The sequence below is a fragment of the Sinohyriopsis cumingii genome, chromosome 17 (genome assembly GCF_028554795.1).
Source record: "Sinohyriopsis cumingii isolate HCF-2022 chromosome 17, ASM2855479v2, whole genome shotgun sequence".
Lineage (NCBI taxonomy): Eukaryota > Metazoa > Mollusca > Bivalvia > Unionida > Unionidae > Sinohyriopsis > Sinohyriopsis cumingii.
In genome coordinates this window covers 105,970,624-105,992,590 of record NC_142977.1, presented here as the reverse complement: position 1 = coordinate 105,992,590, position 21,967 = coordinate 105,970,624, and the positions used below count along the sequence as shown (strand labels likewise).

Here is a 21,967-nt window from a genome sequence, read left to right as displayed (position 1 = left end):
GTTTTCAAGAAATTTTTTATATAAATAGTTTGGTTTACATAACATTTTACAAGAGAAAAAATTTAATGTAACCAAAGCTAGTGATTTTCAATATTCTATATCATGGGTTGCTTCCACTGCTATCCTTTAAAAACAATACTGGTAGTTTAATGCAATGATAAAAGCCCAAGAAAAACACATGATTACATTGCATTTTTTATAGAACCAATAAGTCTTTTGGTAAAAATCCCATGAACATATGGCCATCTAATCTTCTGAAGTTGTCGTTGTTGTTGTAGGGTTTAACGTCATTTTTCAGCACATGATAGGCTATACATGGCGGCCAGTATTAATGGTGGAGGAAGAACCCAGGAAAACCCTGGAAAGAACCACCGACTCACGAGAAGCTACTGGCAAGCTTTCTCACATACCCATATTGGCTGAATCTGAGACTTGAACCCACGCAGACAGAGGTGAGATGGCAATGATCCGTAACGGAGAGCGCTTTAGACCACTCGGCCACTCGGGGCCCCATCTTCTGAAGTAGTGATAACATAGTATTGAAGATGCCACGATGGAGAATGGCACCATTTCATTGTTATTGTTCAAGTATTTTCTTGAAAATCCCATGTCAATATGACCATTTATTCAGGAGAAGCAACATCCAAATATTCAAGATGGCCACAACATCATATTTTTGAGGGTCATCATGCTTTTGGTCCAATCAGACGTTAAGATGAATGTGTATAAAGTTTCCTCTCAGTAGTTTATGGGAGGCTTTTGGCCCAATTAGACGTCAAGATGAATGCGTATAAAGTTTCCTCTCAGTGGTTTATGGGAGGCTTTTGGCCTAATTAGATGTCAAGATGAATGTGTATAAAGTTTCCTCTCAGTAGTTTATGGGAGGCTGTCATGACAATTTGATAAGCTTCAATCTTCTGCACTGTCTTCACATGATTGATCTTTGCAGCCTCTGGAACATGACTGTGCACAGATATTTTAAGACTGCCTTCATTTTCTGTACAGCAGCATGCTCAATATTTATGCATGTCATATTCTGTGCATTTCCAAAGTGTTTTCACAATAAGATCAAGACAAGTTACTCTTACAAATTCTAAAGGCATTCTCTGTAAACCACCTCCTTGTCAACAGAAAGTTTTTAATAAATTAGTAAACCAACTAGCTACAACATTTATATAATAATAATTAAAACCAATTCTTATACAGAAGACTACTCATAATTATTGCTTACTGTGCGTGTGTGTGTGTGTGTGTGTGTGTGTGTGATCTGGATTATTAACAAACCTTTAACAATTTTTCAGTCATATCGCTATGATGTCTGCAGTGTGGCAGTTTATAATAATGTCTAACACTAAGGCATCATGCCACAGACATGTAACATGATGTCCCACTCAGTCACATTATCCTGACACCAGGCTGACCAGTCCTAACACTAACCTCTTAATGCTGAGTGCCAAGCGAGGCAACTGTTAGTACCATTTTTATAAGTCTCTAGTATGAATCGGCCAGGGTTCAAACCTGGGACCCCCCTACATCCAAGGTGGATGCTCTTACCACTGGGCTACTGGAGGGGTCTGACTGCCTTTTAGAAGACATAGTTTAACATTACACAGTCATAATGTGGTATTTTAGATAAATGCTGGAGGGGGAATTTTCTGTTTTGATTTGACGATATATACAAAGTGACATAACAGTGGTTCAGCACCTCCAAGTAGTGTCGACTAACCTATCACATTCAAGGATTATATAAATATGGTTTTACACCATATTTCACCACCAGGGTCAAAATGGTTTTACACCATACCTCACCATCAGGGTCAAAATGGTTTTACACCATACCTCACCATCAGGGTCAAAATGGTTTTACACCATACCTCACCATCAGGGTCAAAATGGTTTTACACCATACCTCACCATCAGGGTCAGTAACCTACTTAAAAATGAGAATTGGAGAACATTTATTCAAGGAGATACTCAGAGAGGAGACAAAATCAGTGCCCTTTAAACTGCACCATCCCAAAGACTGAGGAATGAGAATGATCATTACAGACTATATACGTCAATATCAGGAGTAGACAATTTTTAAGACAGTTGTCATGGCAGCTATATTGGATATACAACTGACACAATTTGCATTTAGGACCAACTAGGTATCATAAGAAGTCAAAATCCTATTCTGACATGGCTATCCATTTGGGATTTGTAGAGTCAGCATTATTTTCAAAACATCAGTTTCCATTCAGAAGGTTTTGGTTTGGTTTTATGCCAAGGCAAATAGAGCGAAGTTCCTTGCCCAAGGACACACCAAGGTAGCTGACCCAGGTTGGTCCAATGATAAGATTCAAACCTGCACCCATTTTGTAGTGAGGACAGCAAGCTAACCGCTCTGCCACCTTGACTCCATTCAGAAAGAATAGTAATAACAAGAATTTCAAGATGGCTGCTGTGGTGGCCATATTGGACATCAGATTAACACCACATTCATTTAAGACCAACTAGATATCATAAGAAGTCTTTTAGTGAAAGCTTCATGTTGATACGACCATCCATAAAAGAGTTAGTGTTAAAAAGATTTTCAAGATGGCCACATTATGATGTCCATATTGGGTATCACATCAGCCCCAATTTGATTTTAGACCAACTGAATCACTTAAGAAATTTTCTGGTGAAATCCCCTGTCAATATGTCATTCTGTTCAGATTGAGTGGTGACAACTACATATTAAAGATGTCTGCCATGCTGACCATATTGGACGCCATGTAGGCACCATTTTTATTTAGGACAAACTAGACTTCATAAGAAGTCTTTCAGCGAAAACCTCATGCTGACAGGGCCGTCCATTCAGGATGAGTTGCAATAAAAATATTTTCAAGATGGCTGCCAAACTGGCTGCCATACTGTACATTAGACTGGCACCATTTTGATCTAGGACCAACAAGACATTATACTGTCTTTTAGTGAAAACCATATGTCCATCTAATATGTAGGAGACAAAATAATAACTGGACATCAGATTGGCACTTTTTTCATGTAAGACCAGTTAGATATCATAAGAAGGATTTAAGTGAAAACCCCATGTTGATATGACCATTCAGGATGAATAGAGACAAGATTTTCAAGATGGCTGCCATGATGGCCATATTGGATGACCTACCAGCACCATTTTCATTTGGGAACAACTAAACCATGAGATAAATTTGCATGTAAAGTTCAATGACAACCCTCCATGTGCTTTAAGAGTAGTGATAACAAACTCGTGCTGGACAGAAGATGGACAACATAGCATACCATAAGCTCTTCTGCCCTATGACCGGTAGAACCAATCAAAAATATATATCGATGGAAACAAGACCAAACTTTACATGTGAAGTTTTGCAACAATGTGCATTTGTGTGAATACACAAGCCTGCCTAATTACAATTCTTAAAACATTTAAAACATTCTCATGAATGATTTTGTAGCAGTTCATCCTGATTTGACATAAACACTAAAACAAACATGTATTTGTTACTTTTGCTGCTATAATCACTACCTGCAGGGTATACTTGCAGAAACACCTTATTATACTGGGATTATACTGGGTTTGTTATGGACAAATCTTTGCCAGTGCATGAAGGAATGACAAAAGCAATGATAGGAATACCTAGGTTATTACATCCCCTACACAAAAACATCACTTGTCAAGTCCTTAAAGCCTGAAGCCAGATCAATATCCTCATTTCTCTAGAAATGACGCTTGACTATTACCATATATGCTCACTTATAAGTTGAGTCAAACTGCAAACAACAAAGACCCTGATCTGCCATAGCAAAATGCACCTGCAAATTAGGATCGGTGTCACTTGTTTGTTCTAGTGATTACTCCTAACAAGCTGTACAGATCCAGATCTGCTGGCACATTATGTGATGGCAGATCAAGGTCTGTGCAGTTTGCAGTTAATTTCAACTTAAGCAATAAAAATTGTACGAACAGCTACCTTGCTAGGCTCCCAGCATTAAGAGGTTAGTGTTAGGACTGGTCAGCCTGGTGTCACGATAATGTGACTGGATGGGACATCATGCTACATGTCTGTGGCCCCAGTGCTAGAGACTACTATAAACTGGTACACTGCAGACATCGTAAAGCTACATTAAAAAAAAAAAAACACACACACACAAACACACACACTTAATGAAATGGGTTCCATGCGCATATTCACCTCATAACAGGACTCATGTTATAATGAAAGGCTTTATTGAGATCAAATGCTTAATGATCGTTTCTTGTGCATGATCCATCAATAAATACATGAATTATATACAACTGATCTAAGTAAAGATATCATTGCTTTACAGATTAAAAGCCTGTACTCAAACAGCAATTCCAATCTTTGAGTACATCTGATATCCTAAAAGTGTGAAGAATCAATCTGGCTAGAATAGCCTATCCTAAAGGTGTTAAGAATCAATCTGGCTAGGATAGCCTATCATGCAAGAATATATTCTGCAGTGATCAAGTTTGCTGTCAATGTCAATATCAATGCTGTCAATGTCAGCAGAGTTCTCTTTCACATCAATTTTTAAAAACTGTCAAATTGGAAATGGTGCTGGCATTTCAAACTAGCCAATGGTGTTATGCATCAATTATTTCATGTAAGTAGTGGTCTTACATTGTCTCCACTTCATGGCTAAGATCAAGTTTTGTCATTCAATGGGGAATCCTAAAATGCAAACTGAATTTGTGATGGTTTTTCAATTAGTTGTCAAGTAGTATAAATGAGATGGTGTAAAAAATCATCATCAGCTGACAGTCACATCAATCTCTCTGGAACCTTTGTTTTTTTATCTTGCCTTCTGTGCATCACTCACTGCTTCAGGTAAGGAGATTCACTAATGAAGAGAGATATTGTGTAGTTCAAGAAAATTTATATGGCATCATTTATTTCCCACTGCTAATATGTTTAAGAATTGCTTTCCACATAAAAATCTTTCATAATATTCTCAAGATAACTTTTTAACTTTCTGGTTAACAATGAAAATGTTGTTGTTGTTGTTGAAGGGTTTAATGCCATTTTTCAGCACACGATAGGCTATACATGGTGGCCACTGTAAATGGTGGAGGATGAACCCCGGAAAGAACCACTGACCCACAAGAAGCTACTTGCAAGCTTTCTCACATATCCACACTGGCTGAACCTGAGACTCGAACCCACGCAGAAAGAGGTGAGATGGCAATGATCCATGACGATGAGCACTTTAGACCACTCAGGGCCCCTGTTTAGTTGCAATATGTCCGTTTGTGAAAGACAATTGACACATTTTTTGAAAGTGTAGTGAGGAAGAAGAAAAAGTGTGGAGTGCATAAAAACTATTATTCTGTCAATCAATATTGGTGTCATTTATCTTCTTTCCTACATCATAAATATGGGACCACTTTCTCTGTGTAAAAAAATACTTGTTATTTATACAACCACTATTAACCTCTTGACCTTTGGATTTATGTCTGCCTCCTTGGGAACAGGCCCTGATTCATAACTTAAGACACTGTTCACAGCCACCCCTTAATATATAAAGACATACAATGCATTATGGGAAATTAATCAGTACAGTCAGTATTAATTCTTGTGGCTGTCCTTACAACTCTGGTGGCCTTCCCACTGAGATCCCCACCCAAAGAAGCTGTGGTGGTTCAGCAGTCACACATCAGACTTGCGACCAAAAGGCTCGGAATTTGATTCCCACCAACTGGTCAGCTTGGATCCTCAGTAATATGCATGGATCTCACCCATTTTCAATTTCATCTGTCTTAATGAAAGATGCTTATATACCAGGTTCTATCAAAAACAAGAAATCATAAGTATTTACAAGGTATAAGCTTGCAAAATTTAATCAGAAGTATGTTTTCTGGAGTGGAAACAAACTCCACCAATCAGATGCAGGATCATCTCATTAATAAATTTGTATTTTGCTCATCACCAATATTTTTTTAGATCTTGATGATATAAGAATACGTTCCAAGTCTGATCAAACTTGAATCAGAAATAATGATTCCAGGTTGGTAACAAGTTCAGCAAAAATCAAATGCAAATCTGCCCCCATGTATATAAATATTCTGCTCTTGCTCAGATTTGAACTCGTCAGGGATTCTGACAATACACACCTATATTCCACATGAACATGGACTTCAGAGAAATACAAGCAGTGGCGTCACTCGGGTTGGTGTCACCCAGTGTGGTAACTCATGGCGTCATCCCTATGGACCTCCTTCCTTAGTGATGCCACTGTTAACAAGCCAGTTTTTATGAATATTTAATGGATGGATGATATCCACACATGGCCATACCAAACTGACAAGATTTTCTGGCTGAGTGAGCTACAAATATCAGCTATGGTAATGGCCTGAAAATCTAAATGTGTCATCTACTTACAATCACAACAACTTTATCAAATTTCATTGCTCTAGGCTTAGTACTTTTTGTGCCATCTAATACTGATACAGAATGGACAGACAGACAGTCTCATAGACAGAGAAATGGACGGCAAGAAAACAGTGTGCTCCCTCCTGCTATCACAGTGAAAGTATACAAACTTTTCATCATTACCTGTACAGTAATTCTGGTCTATATGTCCACAGCACAAAAGTAAAACCTTAAACACAGGATAATTAAAACACTGGTAGGAATTTTCATATTCTGCTCTCATTTAAATTAACATGGGACTTCCCCTACCAATACTGAAGTGCTTGGCATTACAATCTTTGTCAACACTGATATTTCAGGCATTCTATTTTATGTTCTGATAAAAAGAATTATTTGTTATCTAAAATCCAAATGAACCGCACTGAAGGGAAACATCTTAAAATATGGGTGATAAAGCTGGAATAAACTGTCAGCCATTGGAAATAAATAACGAAACAAGGCAGGCCTTGCAAGAATGATGCACATTATTGTGCATTCAACTGATCTGCACAATGTTTTAGAAATTAATTTATCTCTCAAAAGTGTATCAGATAACAGACCTGGATGAACGATAAGGACAACCATTACTTCATTTTTTTAAAATTACTTTAAAATGTTCAAATTTGTCTTCATGGAAACTGATAGCCTGTGTCATCAATAAAATTAATTCAAGAACTCATCAGCATCAGATGATCACTGAGCAATTATATAGTAAGCAGAAAATATATAATACATTAACACATCTCACAATGACAAATGATCTAATTAGGGTTGTTCAAATACTGATGAATTAGCTCCCAAGTGACTGAAATTGGAGCTAATTGTAATTGATCACCATGAATAAATGATTAATGACAAATATGGCCTTGCATTGCAAACTTGATGTATTTCAGATGTGACCAAGCTGTTGGTTTTTTTTTAACAGCTCAGAGCAGATCAATTTTCATTAGATGGGACTAATAATGGATGCAAGACTTTGAACTATCAATTGTGCAGTTACATATTTTACAAAAAATGTTCAAAACTTTTTTTAATATTTATTTTCAAAGATGTTACATATTTTGTAAGGCATAATTTTGTCTTTAAACTTACACTGTATTTTTCATATCTGCCGCATGTTAGGTGTAGAATGCAGAAAATGAAGAAAATTCATCTACATGAACTGATTTATCCAAATTAAACTATCTGAACAGTCATAAACCATCATGAAACTTTCAAAACATTCTCCTTATAAGTTGAAATCTCTGAAAATGTTCTGTTGCAATCATGTTGGTTACATGATATATGAAATATTCTCAAAATATTGTGCAGTGTACGTCAACAACGATGCTTTGTATGCCAGCAACAGTTTACGAGGTATTAAATTAATTAAATGCAGTTAAATTAAGGAAAATGTTCAATGCTTAAGTAATTCAAGGATCTGATGAGTGGCAGGTCCTTTTTTGTATAAGGATATGAAGAACCCAGTTTGGTTTATCAAAAACTTTTATCCGACTTGTATTATGGACAAATATTTCTCTATACGGGATTTATTTATAGTGGTAGGCAATAATGCTGAAATTCTGCTCATTTATTCTGAGGAGAAGAAAAATCACCCATCATAGAAAGAGACTGACATGGATGCACTACTGTACAGATGGTATGCAGGAATTGCAGCATGGAACTGGTTAGGACTATTGCACATCTGTCACTATTTAAAGACTGCAATATGATTGAAATGACAGAATAAATAATCCATAGTCACTGCAAGGAAAATTTTGTCTCTGCAACCAGCAGAAATACAGTAACAATAGTGTGTTAACAGTTCAAAAATTCTAAATCATAAAAATTATTTTCAGTTTAGTAATTTTATTCTATGCAATTTATAATACTGGATGTAGATAAATTTACATTAAAAATCATTTCTTGTATGCATTCTTCTCATATTCACTTATAAGGGACAAACATTCACCATTTGATTCAAAGGCAAAATTAGATGTTTATGATGGCTGCTTGTAAAGACAGATTTAATGTATACAACTAACAAGTTCTTCAACTTTTATTCCACTTGCTTTATTCTTGTAACAGTCAGTAAACAGTGGTCATTTCTCATTGTTGATGAGTTTTGCGTACTCTGCCAAATTGTTTTCAATTGCAATCTGAATCATTTAAAAAATTAAGATCAGGTCTATTTCATTGCAGTCTTTATCATGTGCAAGACATACAATTTTTGACTTTTCATCATGGTTGCAGCAAGCCATGTTGCTGTTGACAATATTAACAGTTGCTGTTGACGATATTAACAGTTGCTGCTGACAATATTAACAGTTGCTTTTGACAATATTAACAGTTGGTGTTGACAATATTAACAGAAGTTAATTTCATTCAGTTCCAATGGTGGACTGCGTGAAGTGATGCACTCATCTTAAGGTAATTTCCATCACTTTATTTTAATTTGGATGAATTTCCACAAAAATGTTGCAAACATCTTCATGTAAAGATGAACATCTGCATCTAGTGAAACTGGTTATTAATTATCACAGTGTTAAACATGAAGTCAGTAACAAGGAGCAGTGTAACCAGTCTACCTAAAATATTGCTTTTTGTCAGTCTAAAGATCATCAATAAAATGCACATAACAGATAACAAGCTGAATTCAAAGCAAGCAACATGATGGGCATTATTTTGTTTTGACATTGCATTTGTGAATTGGTCATTCACATTTCAGTGGGCCATCAATGATTATTTTGCATTATTGGTGTAAAACCACAGCCTATATTGAACTTTGGCAAGGGCATACTGGTTCTGCATTTAAATTTGGAACTCCTCACATGTCTTGGTGATATCCAACCTTTTTCTCCCATCATTGATCCAATTGCCCACCCTATGGGATCTTAGGGACTAATGAGATTACAATAATGGTTACATAGCAAATAATGTATGCTGACAAAACAAGCCTGATGAAAAAGCTCGAAGACAAAATGGCTTGAGACAATATAACTCTATAAAATTAGTTTTGTTGTTGAACTTTATAAATTTTAATAACTATTACATGGGACTTATAATTGTTATTAATTTATTACTTAACTCAAAGAGCTTCCTGAATACTTGTAGCAGATTGAAAATCAAAGGAACCGGATTTCTTTCAACCCGAATATATACAGTAAAATCTTGAGGGAAAATGACAATTATCCACAACAGGCTAGCTGAATGAACGTCTACAATGTACTCCCATCTGTATTGATTCCTGCCATCTGATATCTAAACCGTAAACAGTAACTCTTTTCCTCTGTGTGATTCTGTCTTTTCCGTAACTGATCTACCTTTCAATCAGGCATATGGAGATGATCATTATGTTTGTACACATTTTAAATTAGCGTTTGATGGTCTAATTACAATGTCTGCACAAGTATATTGATTAATTAGTGTTTCACTATACTGGATACTGGCTTCAGGAGCCTAAATACCAGGGTTCATACAGGTTTATGTGAGGAAAAAATTCAAGGACAATTCAAGGACAGGATTCAGATTATCAAGGAGAAGCACAGAATCATGATGTAAGCTAAAATGCTCTAAAATTGGTAAAGTAAAAAGAATAATACAAGATAACTGTGCTTGAAAGCAATCTGTATTTGTCATTACTTCAGTGGAACTACAAGTCATAATAAATTTACAAGTCCCGCAACCAAAACTGACAGGGTGTGTAACTAATGCTGGTACCAAAGACCCCACTGCCCAAAACAAACCCACCAAAAAAACAACAAAGTTCTCAGAGTATGAAATAATAAACAGGGCGGGGGAAAGATACTTCTTACATACTTCACTAGCACTTTTATCACTTTTTCGAAAAGAACAAAAAACCCGTTTATAGTCTGATGGCTCATGATTAAGAAGTCGCTTTGTTTTACTTGCTGGCCATTTTAAAAACAACTGATTAACATGTAGTACACCATTTACTAAGAAAAAAAAGCTGTACTTCCAGAATTCATATGTTTAGGATTATGTATAAGGCAGACCATTCGTACGCAATTAACAGATCAGACATTGACTCTATGTCCACTAAAAGCCTCGAACTCTGATCTTATTTTTCAAAATATGAACAATAAAGCAAAACAAATGCATAAACATATGGTTCAAATATGTTTTTTTGTTCTCATTTTCACAGAATTCAAGTATAGTCAAGGACACAATCAACCTTTGGTCATAATTCAAGCATATTCAAGGACATGAGAAAAGGATTTTTAAATCCAAGGATGTTCAAGGAGCATGTGAACCCTGAATAACAATGCAACATTGCATTTTTTGGATAAAAGAGTCTATACATTCTTTAATTACAATCTTTGCTCTAGCTTTCAGCCACAATGGCCTCAGATCAATGCCATGAACACCATAATCCCTCTGATGGGACTTCTTGCCAGGGCTTTGTTGTCAGGGCTATTTTACTTTGGGCTATTATGATGGGGTGTCATAGTAGCTATACTGGACACCGCATTGGCATCATTTCCATTCAGGACCAACAGAACATCATACAAAGCCTTTCAGTGAAAACCTCATGCTGACATCACCATTTGTTCACTAGTAGTCATAACAAGCTGTTCAAAATGGCCAAAGTGGCAGCCATATTGGACATCAGATTGGTACCATTTTCATTTGAGGACTGACAAGACATCATGTGATTTGATGTGATTTATATTTTTAACGTAGCTTTAACAATTTTTCAGTCATATCGCCACGATGTCTGCAATGTGTCAGTTTATAGTGATGTCTAGCACTGGGGCATCATGCCGAAGACATGTAGTGTGATGTCCCACCCAGTCACATTATCCTGACACCAAGCCGACCAGTCCTAACACTAACCTCTAATGCTGAACACCCAGCGAGGCAGCTGTTAGTATGATTTTTATAAGTCTTTGGTATGACTCGGCCGGGGATTGAACCCACAACCTCCCGCATCTGAGGCAGGCACTCTAACCACTAGGCCACTGGAGCAGTATACACATTATAAGTCTTCCAGTAAAAACCATATTGCAGTTTGACTTTCAATTTAAGAGAAGTGTCAATAACAAGATTTTCAAGCTGGCTGCTGTGGCATATGAAATGGATATCAGATCAGCACCAATTTCATTTCTGACCAACTAGACATCATATTAGCTCATTTAGTGTGTGTATGTGTTGTGATTATGATTTTTAACATAGCTTTTACAATTTTTCAGTCATATCGCTACGACGTCTGCAGTGTGGCAGTTTATAATGATGTCTAGTACTGGGGCATCATGCTGCAGACATGTAGCATGATAACTCATTTAGTGAAAACCATGATATGACCATCCATTCAGGAAAAGTAGCTACAACAAGATTTTCAAAATGGCCACTGTGGTGACCATACTGGTACCATTTTACGACCTCCTAGACCATTGGATGAATGTGTTTAAATGATGATCTTCCATGTAGTTTTGGAGTAGTGAAAACAAACTTGTAATTAGGAACAAAATACCATTCTATATCTTCTCCTGGTCTATCACCAGTATTGCTAAAATACTTTAAAAACTTAAACTGATTGTTACAAGATTTTAAAATGTCATAATGATCTAACAGAAGTAATCACAATGTTGCAAATGTTATGCATTTACAAATTCTGTGATGGATGAACAGATTGACAAACCAAGATATGGCTGGGTACGACTAATTCAATATGCCCTGGCTAGTTTTAAAGGCAAGGCATAAAAACTTTCTGACCTTATATGGAGAATGACATACCCAATGATACTGTACTTACGGTCGACCCATCTTTTTCAGCTCTTTGATAAGCTCTGGTATGAGAGTCCTGTGCCCTGCAGCAAGGGAGCTAACTCCCACTGCATGAACATCTGCATCAACAGCCTGCTGGGCAGCCTCTCTGGGAGTCTGAAATCCAGTACAGAGAGATTAGTAACACAACATTGTTTTTTGCATTATAATTTGCAAATTAATAATAACAAAACAAACACTTTACAGTCAGTCATCATTGAAGAACCATTCTTAAATTGGACTATAAGTTATTGAAATTTGTATGGACATAAAGTCACATAACTTGATCTCAAAATCTCAAAGTAATAAGTTCTCAATCTCAAAATCTCAGAGTAAATCAGTCATTCAAGCAATTGTGTATGATACAAGAGTCATCAACAGAAAACATATCCCCAGTCCCATGCTTAACACATGAACCCCTAGCGACGAGTTAATGTGGCAGGAGGTAGGAGCCTACTGCCGAGCGCTGTAGCGTCATGGTCATGCAAGATACACTAAAGTGGGTGGTATTATAGAAAGGTAGACAGATGTAGCTCTACAATGATAATCTGGAATATCTAGTTGCACTACAAAATACAGATAAAAAAACTCATTTTTTGGACCCAACGTTTTCTACCCAAAATTCGCCCGTGGTCGGAATCCAATGTTGTGTCTGGATTTTAGACTTTTTGGTCTCAGATCTAAGGCAAACAGGTATGAACTGCAGACAGACAGATGAGCCGTTGCAAAACATAGGATAAGATGGGCATTTGGAATAAAGAGTGGTCTCGATACAAAAATAATGGCTCCATTTAGCAAAAAAATAAAAAATAAAAAAAATTATAACTTTTACCCTTCTGCTCATGTGCGAGCCAAATAATTAATGAAAAATTATGTTTCTAACACAACTAGGCAGTATGTTATTGAAAGATCACCTGGGATTTGGTGTTTTCGGATCTATTCAGAAATAGCTTTCAAAATGTGTTTCCTACTCGATTTTCAGGCGAAAATGACAAAAACTTCCTGGGGTTAATGTGTTAAGTAAAGCTACTGTATTATGAAACAAGGCTCATCAAGAAATAATATATCCCCAGTCACATGCATCAGTAAAGCTAATGTAATATGAAACAAGAATTATCAAGAGAAAACACATCCATGGTCCATGCTTATGGAAAGCTAATGTAATATGAAACAAGAGTCACCATGAGACAGTATATCCCCAGTCCCATGCTTATGTAAAGACTCCCAATGAATGTACTCTGTTGCAAATCACTCAATTTGTGTAATGTAATATACCTAAATGTAAAAAATATAAAGCTGTGGAGTCAAATTCGATCAAAGCCCACAGATCATTTTTCTTGTCAGCATTCATACAAAAAGTCAGCTCTATAGCTATAGTATAATTATTATAATATATGTCATGAAAAACTACAATCTTTTTTTTTGGGGGGGGGGTCCATGTGGTTGACGATATTGAAGATGTTGGACTACCCTGTTCTAAAGTATCGAAAGATGACTAACTACATATAGCTTCACAATTTTACCAACTGGTTGAAAGACCATGAGTGGTTTTGTTGTTGTAGGGTTTAATGCCATATTTCAGCACAATATGGGCTATACATGGTGACCAGTATAAATGGTGGAGGAAGAATCCAGGAAAACAGTGGAAAGAACCACCGACCAACAAAAAGCTACTGGCAAGCTTTCTCATGTAACCACATTGGTCGAGACTGAGACTCGAACCCACGCAGAGGTGAGATGGCAGTGATCCGTAAAGGTGAGCGTTTTAGACCACTCGGCCACTCGGGGCCCCACCCATGAGTGGTTTGAGAGTTATGCTTCAGAAACAAGAAATATTTATAGGTGGACATGGTGACAACAGTTGTAGCATGATACAATAACTCGGGGATAAAAATATAATTTTCTTCCAATACTGAATTAGTGAGACTTTTTAATGGCAGATGGCATATGTAAGTTTTGAATGTTTATACTAACCATGGTTGATCCATGTCAAATATTTCAATGAAACTCATCAGATGTATTAACAGCTGCTGTTATTTCTGCTGTAGTTCATCATTATGTAGTCACATCAGGTAAGTGAAACAAGAAGACAGAATCATTTATTAACCCCTGTCACACCAAAATGGTAACTTATGCTGATGATTTCTCAAAAACAAAAGGAATGTGTGTGTGTATATGTACACACACACATGGCCAGCCACAATGATACATTCTTTATTCTCCAACAAGCATTATGGGATCAATAACCACTATTTCTTATTTAATATACATCAGTTTTAATTGAAAACTGTATCATTAGAGCCCCACCCCTCCCCAACCCTACACTGTAGAGTCCCTTCCCACTATACAGCATCGAGCCTAACCTCACTTCCCCAACCCTACACTGTAGAGCCCCTTCCCACCATACAGCAAAGAGCCTAACCCCACTTCCCCAACCTACACTGTAGAGCCCCTTCCCACCATACAGCATAGAGCCTAACCCCACTTCCCCAACCCTACACTGTAGAGCCCCTTCCCACTATACAGCAAAGAGCCTAACCCCACTTCCCCAACCCTACACTGTAGAGCCCCTTCCCATCGTACAGCATAGAGCCTAACCCCACTTCCCCACCCTACACTGTAAAGCCTCTCCCTCCACACCCTACACTGTAAAGCCTCCCCACTCCCCCACCCTACACTGTAGAGTCCCACACCTCCCCCACCCTACACTACAAAGCCTTGAGGAAACACATGCAACATTTTTATCACTTAACTTATTTGTCTCAAAACAGGATGATACAATACACAACAAAAAAGCACTCTGTGTACCCTGAGGATGTTATAGCAGGGTTGAAGACACACACACATACACGCACACACACTAATGCATATGCATATGCAATACATTTCAATGTCTACAATACTATGTTTCTTATAATGTACACATCTACCATCCAGCTTGCTCACATATGAAAATATTTACAATTCAAGTTAAGTTTCTAATCAAATACAACAACTGTATTTGCTATTGATAACACAAAAGTATTCAACTGTAGAGATAAATGGACAAGTTTTTGGCTAAAACTGCATTACGTTTGATGTTTATTTGCCAGCAAAATCTGATTTTGTCATAAGCTATTCACTGCTGACACATTAAAACCTACATACAACATTGGTATTGGTCAGATCTTGGTGGTTAAATGGCATCCAATGCATTCTGCTCCTAATAATTTGCTGCATATGTGAAGACATTAATTAATTTCTATTTATCCACAGGCTTTAATTAGGACCACTCTTTTGGGAAAATCACAGTAACTCATTAACCTATGGTGCTACATTTACTCTACTGTGTCAAGGTCATTTAAGATACACCAAAGTGGGTGGTATTACAGAAACATAGGCAGATGTAGCTCTACAATGATACCAAATAATCTGGACTTTCTTCTTGCATCACAAAATACAGAGTAAACAATGTACTTATTTGAGACAAGATTTATACACAAAAACTTTGCCTGTTGTTGGAATCGGACTTTGTGTCCCGATTTTAGACCTTCTGGCCTGAGATCTAAAGCAAATGTCTGAAATGCACAGAGACAGATGAACCTTTGCAAAAAGTAGGACAAATTAGGGATCTGGAATAAAATGTAGCTGGGACACAAAAATGATGGGTCCAATGAGCAACTTATACCCTTCTGCACATGCGCAAGTGAAATAGCCAATTAAAAATGATGTTTCTAGGCGTCTGGCTAAATGAAAATCACATGGAAGCAGATGTATTATGATATATTCAAAAGTAACCTCAAAATGCATTTCCTACTCCCATTTCAGGCGAAAATGACAAAAATCTCCATGGGTTATTGAGTTAACTGTACAATAAGTCATCAACATAATATAGAACTACCTCACTATAAGGTTATTCATTATAACACAGTTCCTGTAACAAGGCAAAATGGTCACTATACGGCTCTTCCTCATAACACAGTTCCTATTACAATACATTATGGTCACTATAAACTATTATATCACAGTTACCATTACAAGGCATAACAGTCACTATAAACTATTCATTATAACACAGTTCCTATTATAGGGCATTTTAGTCACTATAAACTATTCATTATAATACTGTTCTTGCAACAAGGCAGTATGGTTACTATGGTTACTATATGGCTATTCAATATAATATGGTTCATGTTACATGGCAATATTAGCCACTATAAGGCCATTCATTATAACATGGTTCCTTTTACAAGGCAATATGGCCACTATAAGGCCATTCATTATAACACGGTTCCTTTTACAAGGCAATATGGCCACTATAAGGCCATTCATTATAACACGGTTCCTTTTACAAGGCAATATGGCCACTACAAGGCCATTCATTACAACACTGTTCCTGTTACAAGGCATTATGGTCATGGATTTCATTTCGTTATAGTGTACTTCAGTATTTGGCAGTTTCACTAAATGGTTTCCATGGTTACCAAGACTCATAGACAGCATTATAATAAGGTGTAACTGCTTTGAAAACGTTTTATTTTTGTAATTAGTGAATTTATTTTTTTTGTAATTATTACATGTTTTTTTTTAATTACTGAATGTTTTTTTGTAATTACTAAAAGTTTTTTAAAATTAATTAACCTTCATAAGCATATTAAAAATCAAATTAAAGAGAAATCAATGAATAAAAACAAATGACAGTATACAGACTAGTCCAGTAATAACCATCCTAAGAAATGTTTTTATTGATGACTTAATTATGAGTCCAGAGTATCTTTGGAAGATCTTTATTTGCCAGATGTTTATTTCAATAAAGATGTTTTATAGTTATATATTTTCTGAGCTATTAAATGTTTTCTGATCAAGCTTTTATATTAGATTTCATAGGAAAAATTGTCAATGGAAGTTGAAATGGTATAAGCTTTCTCTAGTCAGATAAAGAATTATGAAGGACACATTTTGTGTAGGAGTTGCCATAGGCAGCATTGTAAACATAAGCAACTTGTACGTGTTCTACACTAGACAATGTACAAGTGAAATTCAAAACTCAAAAGTGGAGATCAATGCTATTAATGCATTCGAATTTGGACCTAATATTATGGAATGACATACCGGTAATGAACAAATGCCATACCGTATATACTCACTTGTAAGTCGAGAATAACTGCAAACTACACAGATCCATATTTGCCATTGTCTAATGCACCAGCAGATCGGGGTCTATGTAGTTTCCTTGGAGTAATCAGTAGATCAAACAACACTGAACCTGATCTGCTGGCACATCATACAACAGCAGAACAGAGTTTGTGTTGTTTGCAGTAGGTCTCAACTTGCAAGCAAAAATAAACAGTATTTAATCACTGTAAATAAGTGAAGGTAAATACAGAAAATTGTTCAATTGTGGGCCTTTCAAAATTTTCAATAAAAGTGTGAACAAATTGTAAGAAAAATTCCCCATATAGAATTAATATGGTGCAAATAACTTTAACATTCTGTTTAAACCTTTTAGGAACAGAAACATGATCATACAAGCAAGCCAAAATGATTGATACATAAATAATTCAAATTGCAGAGGCAGAAATAATATAATTTGCCCACGCTGACCTATTCTGCACCAATGACTAGATGACTTCAGTTGCCTCTCAACGTATCATGAAATATATCTAAAAAGTTGATATCATGGTAGAGTTGGAAAATGGTGAACACACTGGTATTATGATCACAAGATTGATCAACCTTTTATTTTGCAGACAAAATCTCCTGCCCAGTACCCCCACCCCCACATCAATTTTTGTCACCCTTTCCACCTCTACGCCGCCTATTTTCCAAACAACAAATGCAAGGACTCTTAGTTTCTATCCTGCTTTGCTCATCAGTTCTAAGAATATGTACTCCAAAACTCAATGGGAAAAATTTCTTGTTCGGAACCTCCATTGCCTTCTGCTTTCAATAATTATCTATCCATTACAGGCCAACCGAACATAAGTATGTCAAATTGATGCTCACTGTCTTTTGGACCTAACCAAGTGAATTTCAATGCTCAGGCCAGCAAATTTGTTCTCTTGTCAATCCAGTGTTCACTGAGTTAAGTAATATGTCTGTCTATTGTTTATCAATATTCTTGACTATGCAAGTATAAAAATTGCTTGTCTACAATTTTCTAAGATGAACAATACAACTTAAAGAGGGAAGGAATTATGCCCAATAACTTCTTCAAAATAGTGATGTGAAAAGGTCAGTTCTATAGACAAGTTTACTCTAAGTCTCTGGATTGCTCATATACAACATGAATGTATATTGTTTTGTTTGTTTGTTTGTTTGTTGATGGGTTTACTGCCATTTTTCTGCACATGATAGGCTATACATGGTGACCAGCATCTGGTGGTGTGTGTGTGATTTGGATTTTTAACGTAGCTTTAACAATTTTCCAGTCATTTCCCTATGATGTCTGCAGTGTGACAGTTTATAGTGATGTCTAGCACTGGGGTATCATGCTGTAGACAGGTAGCATGATGTCCCACCCAGTCACATTCTCCTGACACCAGGCCGACCAGTCCTAACACTAACCTCTTAATGCTGAGCGCCAAGTGAGGCAGCTGTTAGTACCATTTTTGTAAGTCTTTGGTATGACTCGGCTGGGGATCGAACCCACAACCTCCCGCATCTGAGGTGGATGCTTTAACTACTAGGCCACCAGAGCGGTCATATCTGGTGGAGGAAGAACCTTAGAAAAACCCAGTAAGAACCACCAACCTACAGGAAGCCACTGGAAAGTTTTCTCACATTAGCCAAGCCTGAGACTTAAACCCACATGGATAGTGTAGTGACTGGTAAAGGCTAGTGCCTTAGACCACTCAGCCAGCAGGGGATCTAGGTTAGGGTTAGGGTTAGGGTTAGGGTTAACCTGAGATTTAAATCCACATGGATAGTGCAGTGACTGGTAAAGGCAAGTGCCTTATACCACTCAGCCAGCAGGGGATCTAGAAAAGTATATATACAGGACAGTATTATGTCCATGTTCTAATAAATATCCAGAATAACATGTACATGTATATGGTATTTTCTCTAGAATATTTGTTCAAGTGAACAAGTTTGACAAATATCAAACTCATTATTTCATAAAAATTTATAGTTTCAAATGTGCTCTTTCAATCACAACAAATCTGAATTTGAAAGAGCTGGTAGTTTTCACTGAACCACGAATATAATAATTTCTCACATAATGCACTACCATGTGACTGAAACTGCAAGCTATCTTGCAGCGCTGCTGTTAGTGGGCAGGTGGGGCCAGGACATGGTGTAGTATGGTAGAGAGCAGTATTATGTTGCCATGGTATCACGTGTCTCCAACAATTATAAAATCTATATTCTTCACTGAAAATTGGTATATACTAGGACTCACATGCATATTTCAGTTTCCATCATTGTACAACAGGTGTAGCTTTCATCATGGCATCACAGCATGCAACATTCAATCTGGTTTGTAATGGATCACACTATAGACTGACCTCATCCAAAACTGTCCACATAATTTAACACTGATTTTGACGTTATGTACATATCAGGGTTTACCTCTATTCAAGGTGAGACTATTCTCATCAGACTTTTTTCTTGGTATTCAAGCAGAGAACATCTAGCTCTTTTGACACTAACACATGCCAAAAGAAATGGTGAATGTCTTTCTAAGCTGGATTAGTGAAGCAATAAATGTCTATTCCTAATATAGTATGATCAGGCAAAGTATCTGAATAATTGCAATCTAGCAGCCAAATGCTAGTATCCCACCGGGAAATTCATTACAAACTGCACTGTAGCTGGATATTTTCATTGTAATATTTATCTAATAATCACAATAATATTCTTCCATTTAAGCAAATGCCATGCCACTAGGAGTGATTGTTTGTCTGAATCCTTTCTTTATAATAAAGTTAGTAGAATTCCATTGCATGAATAATAAACATACATCACCTATTTTATCACATAAGCGATGCAGAGTACAGTACAAATGTTATCAAAATGGTTTGAATGCCGTCTGTGGGAAAGGAAGCGTTGAAAAAAAATACTTGCTTAGGTTGCATCTGGAATGAAATAAAATTTAAAATTTCATTTAAAAAAAGCAAATGACAGTGCTGCCCCATTGACCAGTGCAAATTAAATGACATCTCATCACAAAAACTGCACATTCAACATGCATTTAAGATGACGGGGCAAAATTTAAATGCCACTTAGTAAGTTTTCATTTGAGACACTATATTTGATGTGATATACTCACATTCCTTACTAAGTGGTTGCATATACTGATATATATTTTCCTTTGGTTACTCCCACCCCCCACCCCCTTAAAAACAATGAGTACATGTCTCATCTGACTTTTGGAAGGATAGTGGCAGGTAAAACCCTGACATTTTGGAGGACAGTGGCAGGTAAAACCCTGACATTTTGGAGGATAGCGGCTGCTAAAACCCAAATCGAGGGAGATTTTGAAAAATTTTCAGGAAGATTTCAGTTATTTCAGGGAGGATCATCATGCCCACCACTGGCAACAATAAAACTATAATTGCATGCCTTGCAAAAAGCTGTATATGATTCACTCCACAAGTCAGGCATGGAAACTCCAGGCTACAAGAAGCTTGGAAATAAGTTTTTTACTGTTTGACTTTCCAATTTCATCCAAATCTCCCTTTCTTTTAGACACTGTAGAACAGGTCACTGAACATGAGAATTCAACTTTGTAACAACTTTGTAACAACTTCCACACTCTTTTAAAGAACTTCTGTGCACTTAGGTATTACTTGCTGGGGACTATCAAATTGTTTTTTCTTTAAACAAGCTTTTTTAGGAGAAAAAAAAAGCACATAGCTATAACCATACTTATAGAACCACTACCCAGCACATAGCTATAACCATACTATAACAGAACCACTACCCAGCACATTGCTGTAACCATATTTATAGAACCACTACCAAGCACACAGCTATAACCACACTTATAGAACCACTACCCAGCACACAGCTATAATCATACTTATTGAACCACTACCCAGCACATAGCTATAACTATACTTACAGAACCACTACCCAGCACACAGCTATAACCATACTTATAGAACCACTACCCAGCACATAGCTATAACCATACTTATAGAACCACTACCCAGCACATAGCTATAACTATACTTACAGAACCACTACCCAGCACACAGCTATAACCATACTTATAGAACCACTACCCAGCACATAGCTATAACCATACTTATAGAACCACTACCCAGCACATAGCTATAACTATACTTACAGAACCACTACCCAGCACATAGATATAACCATACTTTTAGAACCACTACCCAGCACATAGCTATAACCATACTATAATAGAACCACTACCCAGCACATAGCTATAACCATACTTATAGAACCACTACCCAGCACATAGCTATAACCATACTTATAGAACCACTACCCAGCACATAGCTATAACCATACTATAATAGAACCACTACCCAGCACATAGCTATAACCATACTTATAGAACCACTACCCAGCACATAGCTATAACCATACTATAATAGAACCACTACCCAGCACATAGCTATAACCATACTTATAGAACCACTACCCAGCACACAGCTATAACCATACTTATAGAACCACTACCCAGCACATAGATATAACCATACTTTTAGAACCACTACCCAGCACATAGCTATAACCATACTATAATAGAACCACTACCCAGCACATAGCTATAACCATACTTATAGAACCACTACCCAGCACACAGCTAT

General features: G+C 36.8%; 1 protein-coding gene across 2 annotated transcripts in view; it reads right to left on the bottom strand.

Moving 5' to 3' along the window:
- The window catches only part of LOC149779619 (methylmalonyl-CoA mutase, mitochondrial-like), a 118,574-nt gene that overhangs the window by 6,259 nt on the left and 90,348 nt on the right, over positions 1-21,967 (bottom strand). For both annotated transcript variants that reach the window (XR_016415683.1, XM_089940407.1), the window contains exon 17: positions 12,193-12,320. Coding sequence is in view for 1 of the 2 variants with exons in the window: in XM_089940407.1 (XP_089796533.1) it covers positions 12,193-12,320 (128 nt within the window). In the remaining variant the exon portion in view is untranslated. The remainder of the gene's footprint in view (positions 1-12,192; positions 12,321-21,967) is intronic.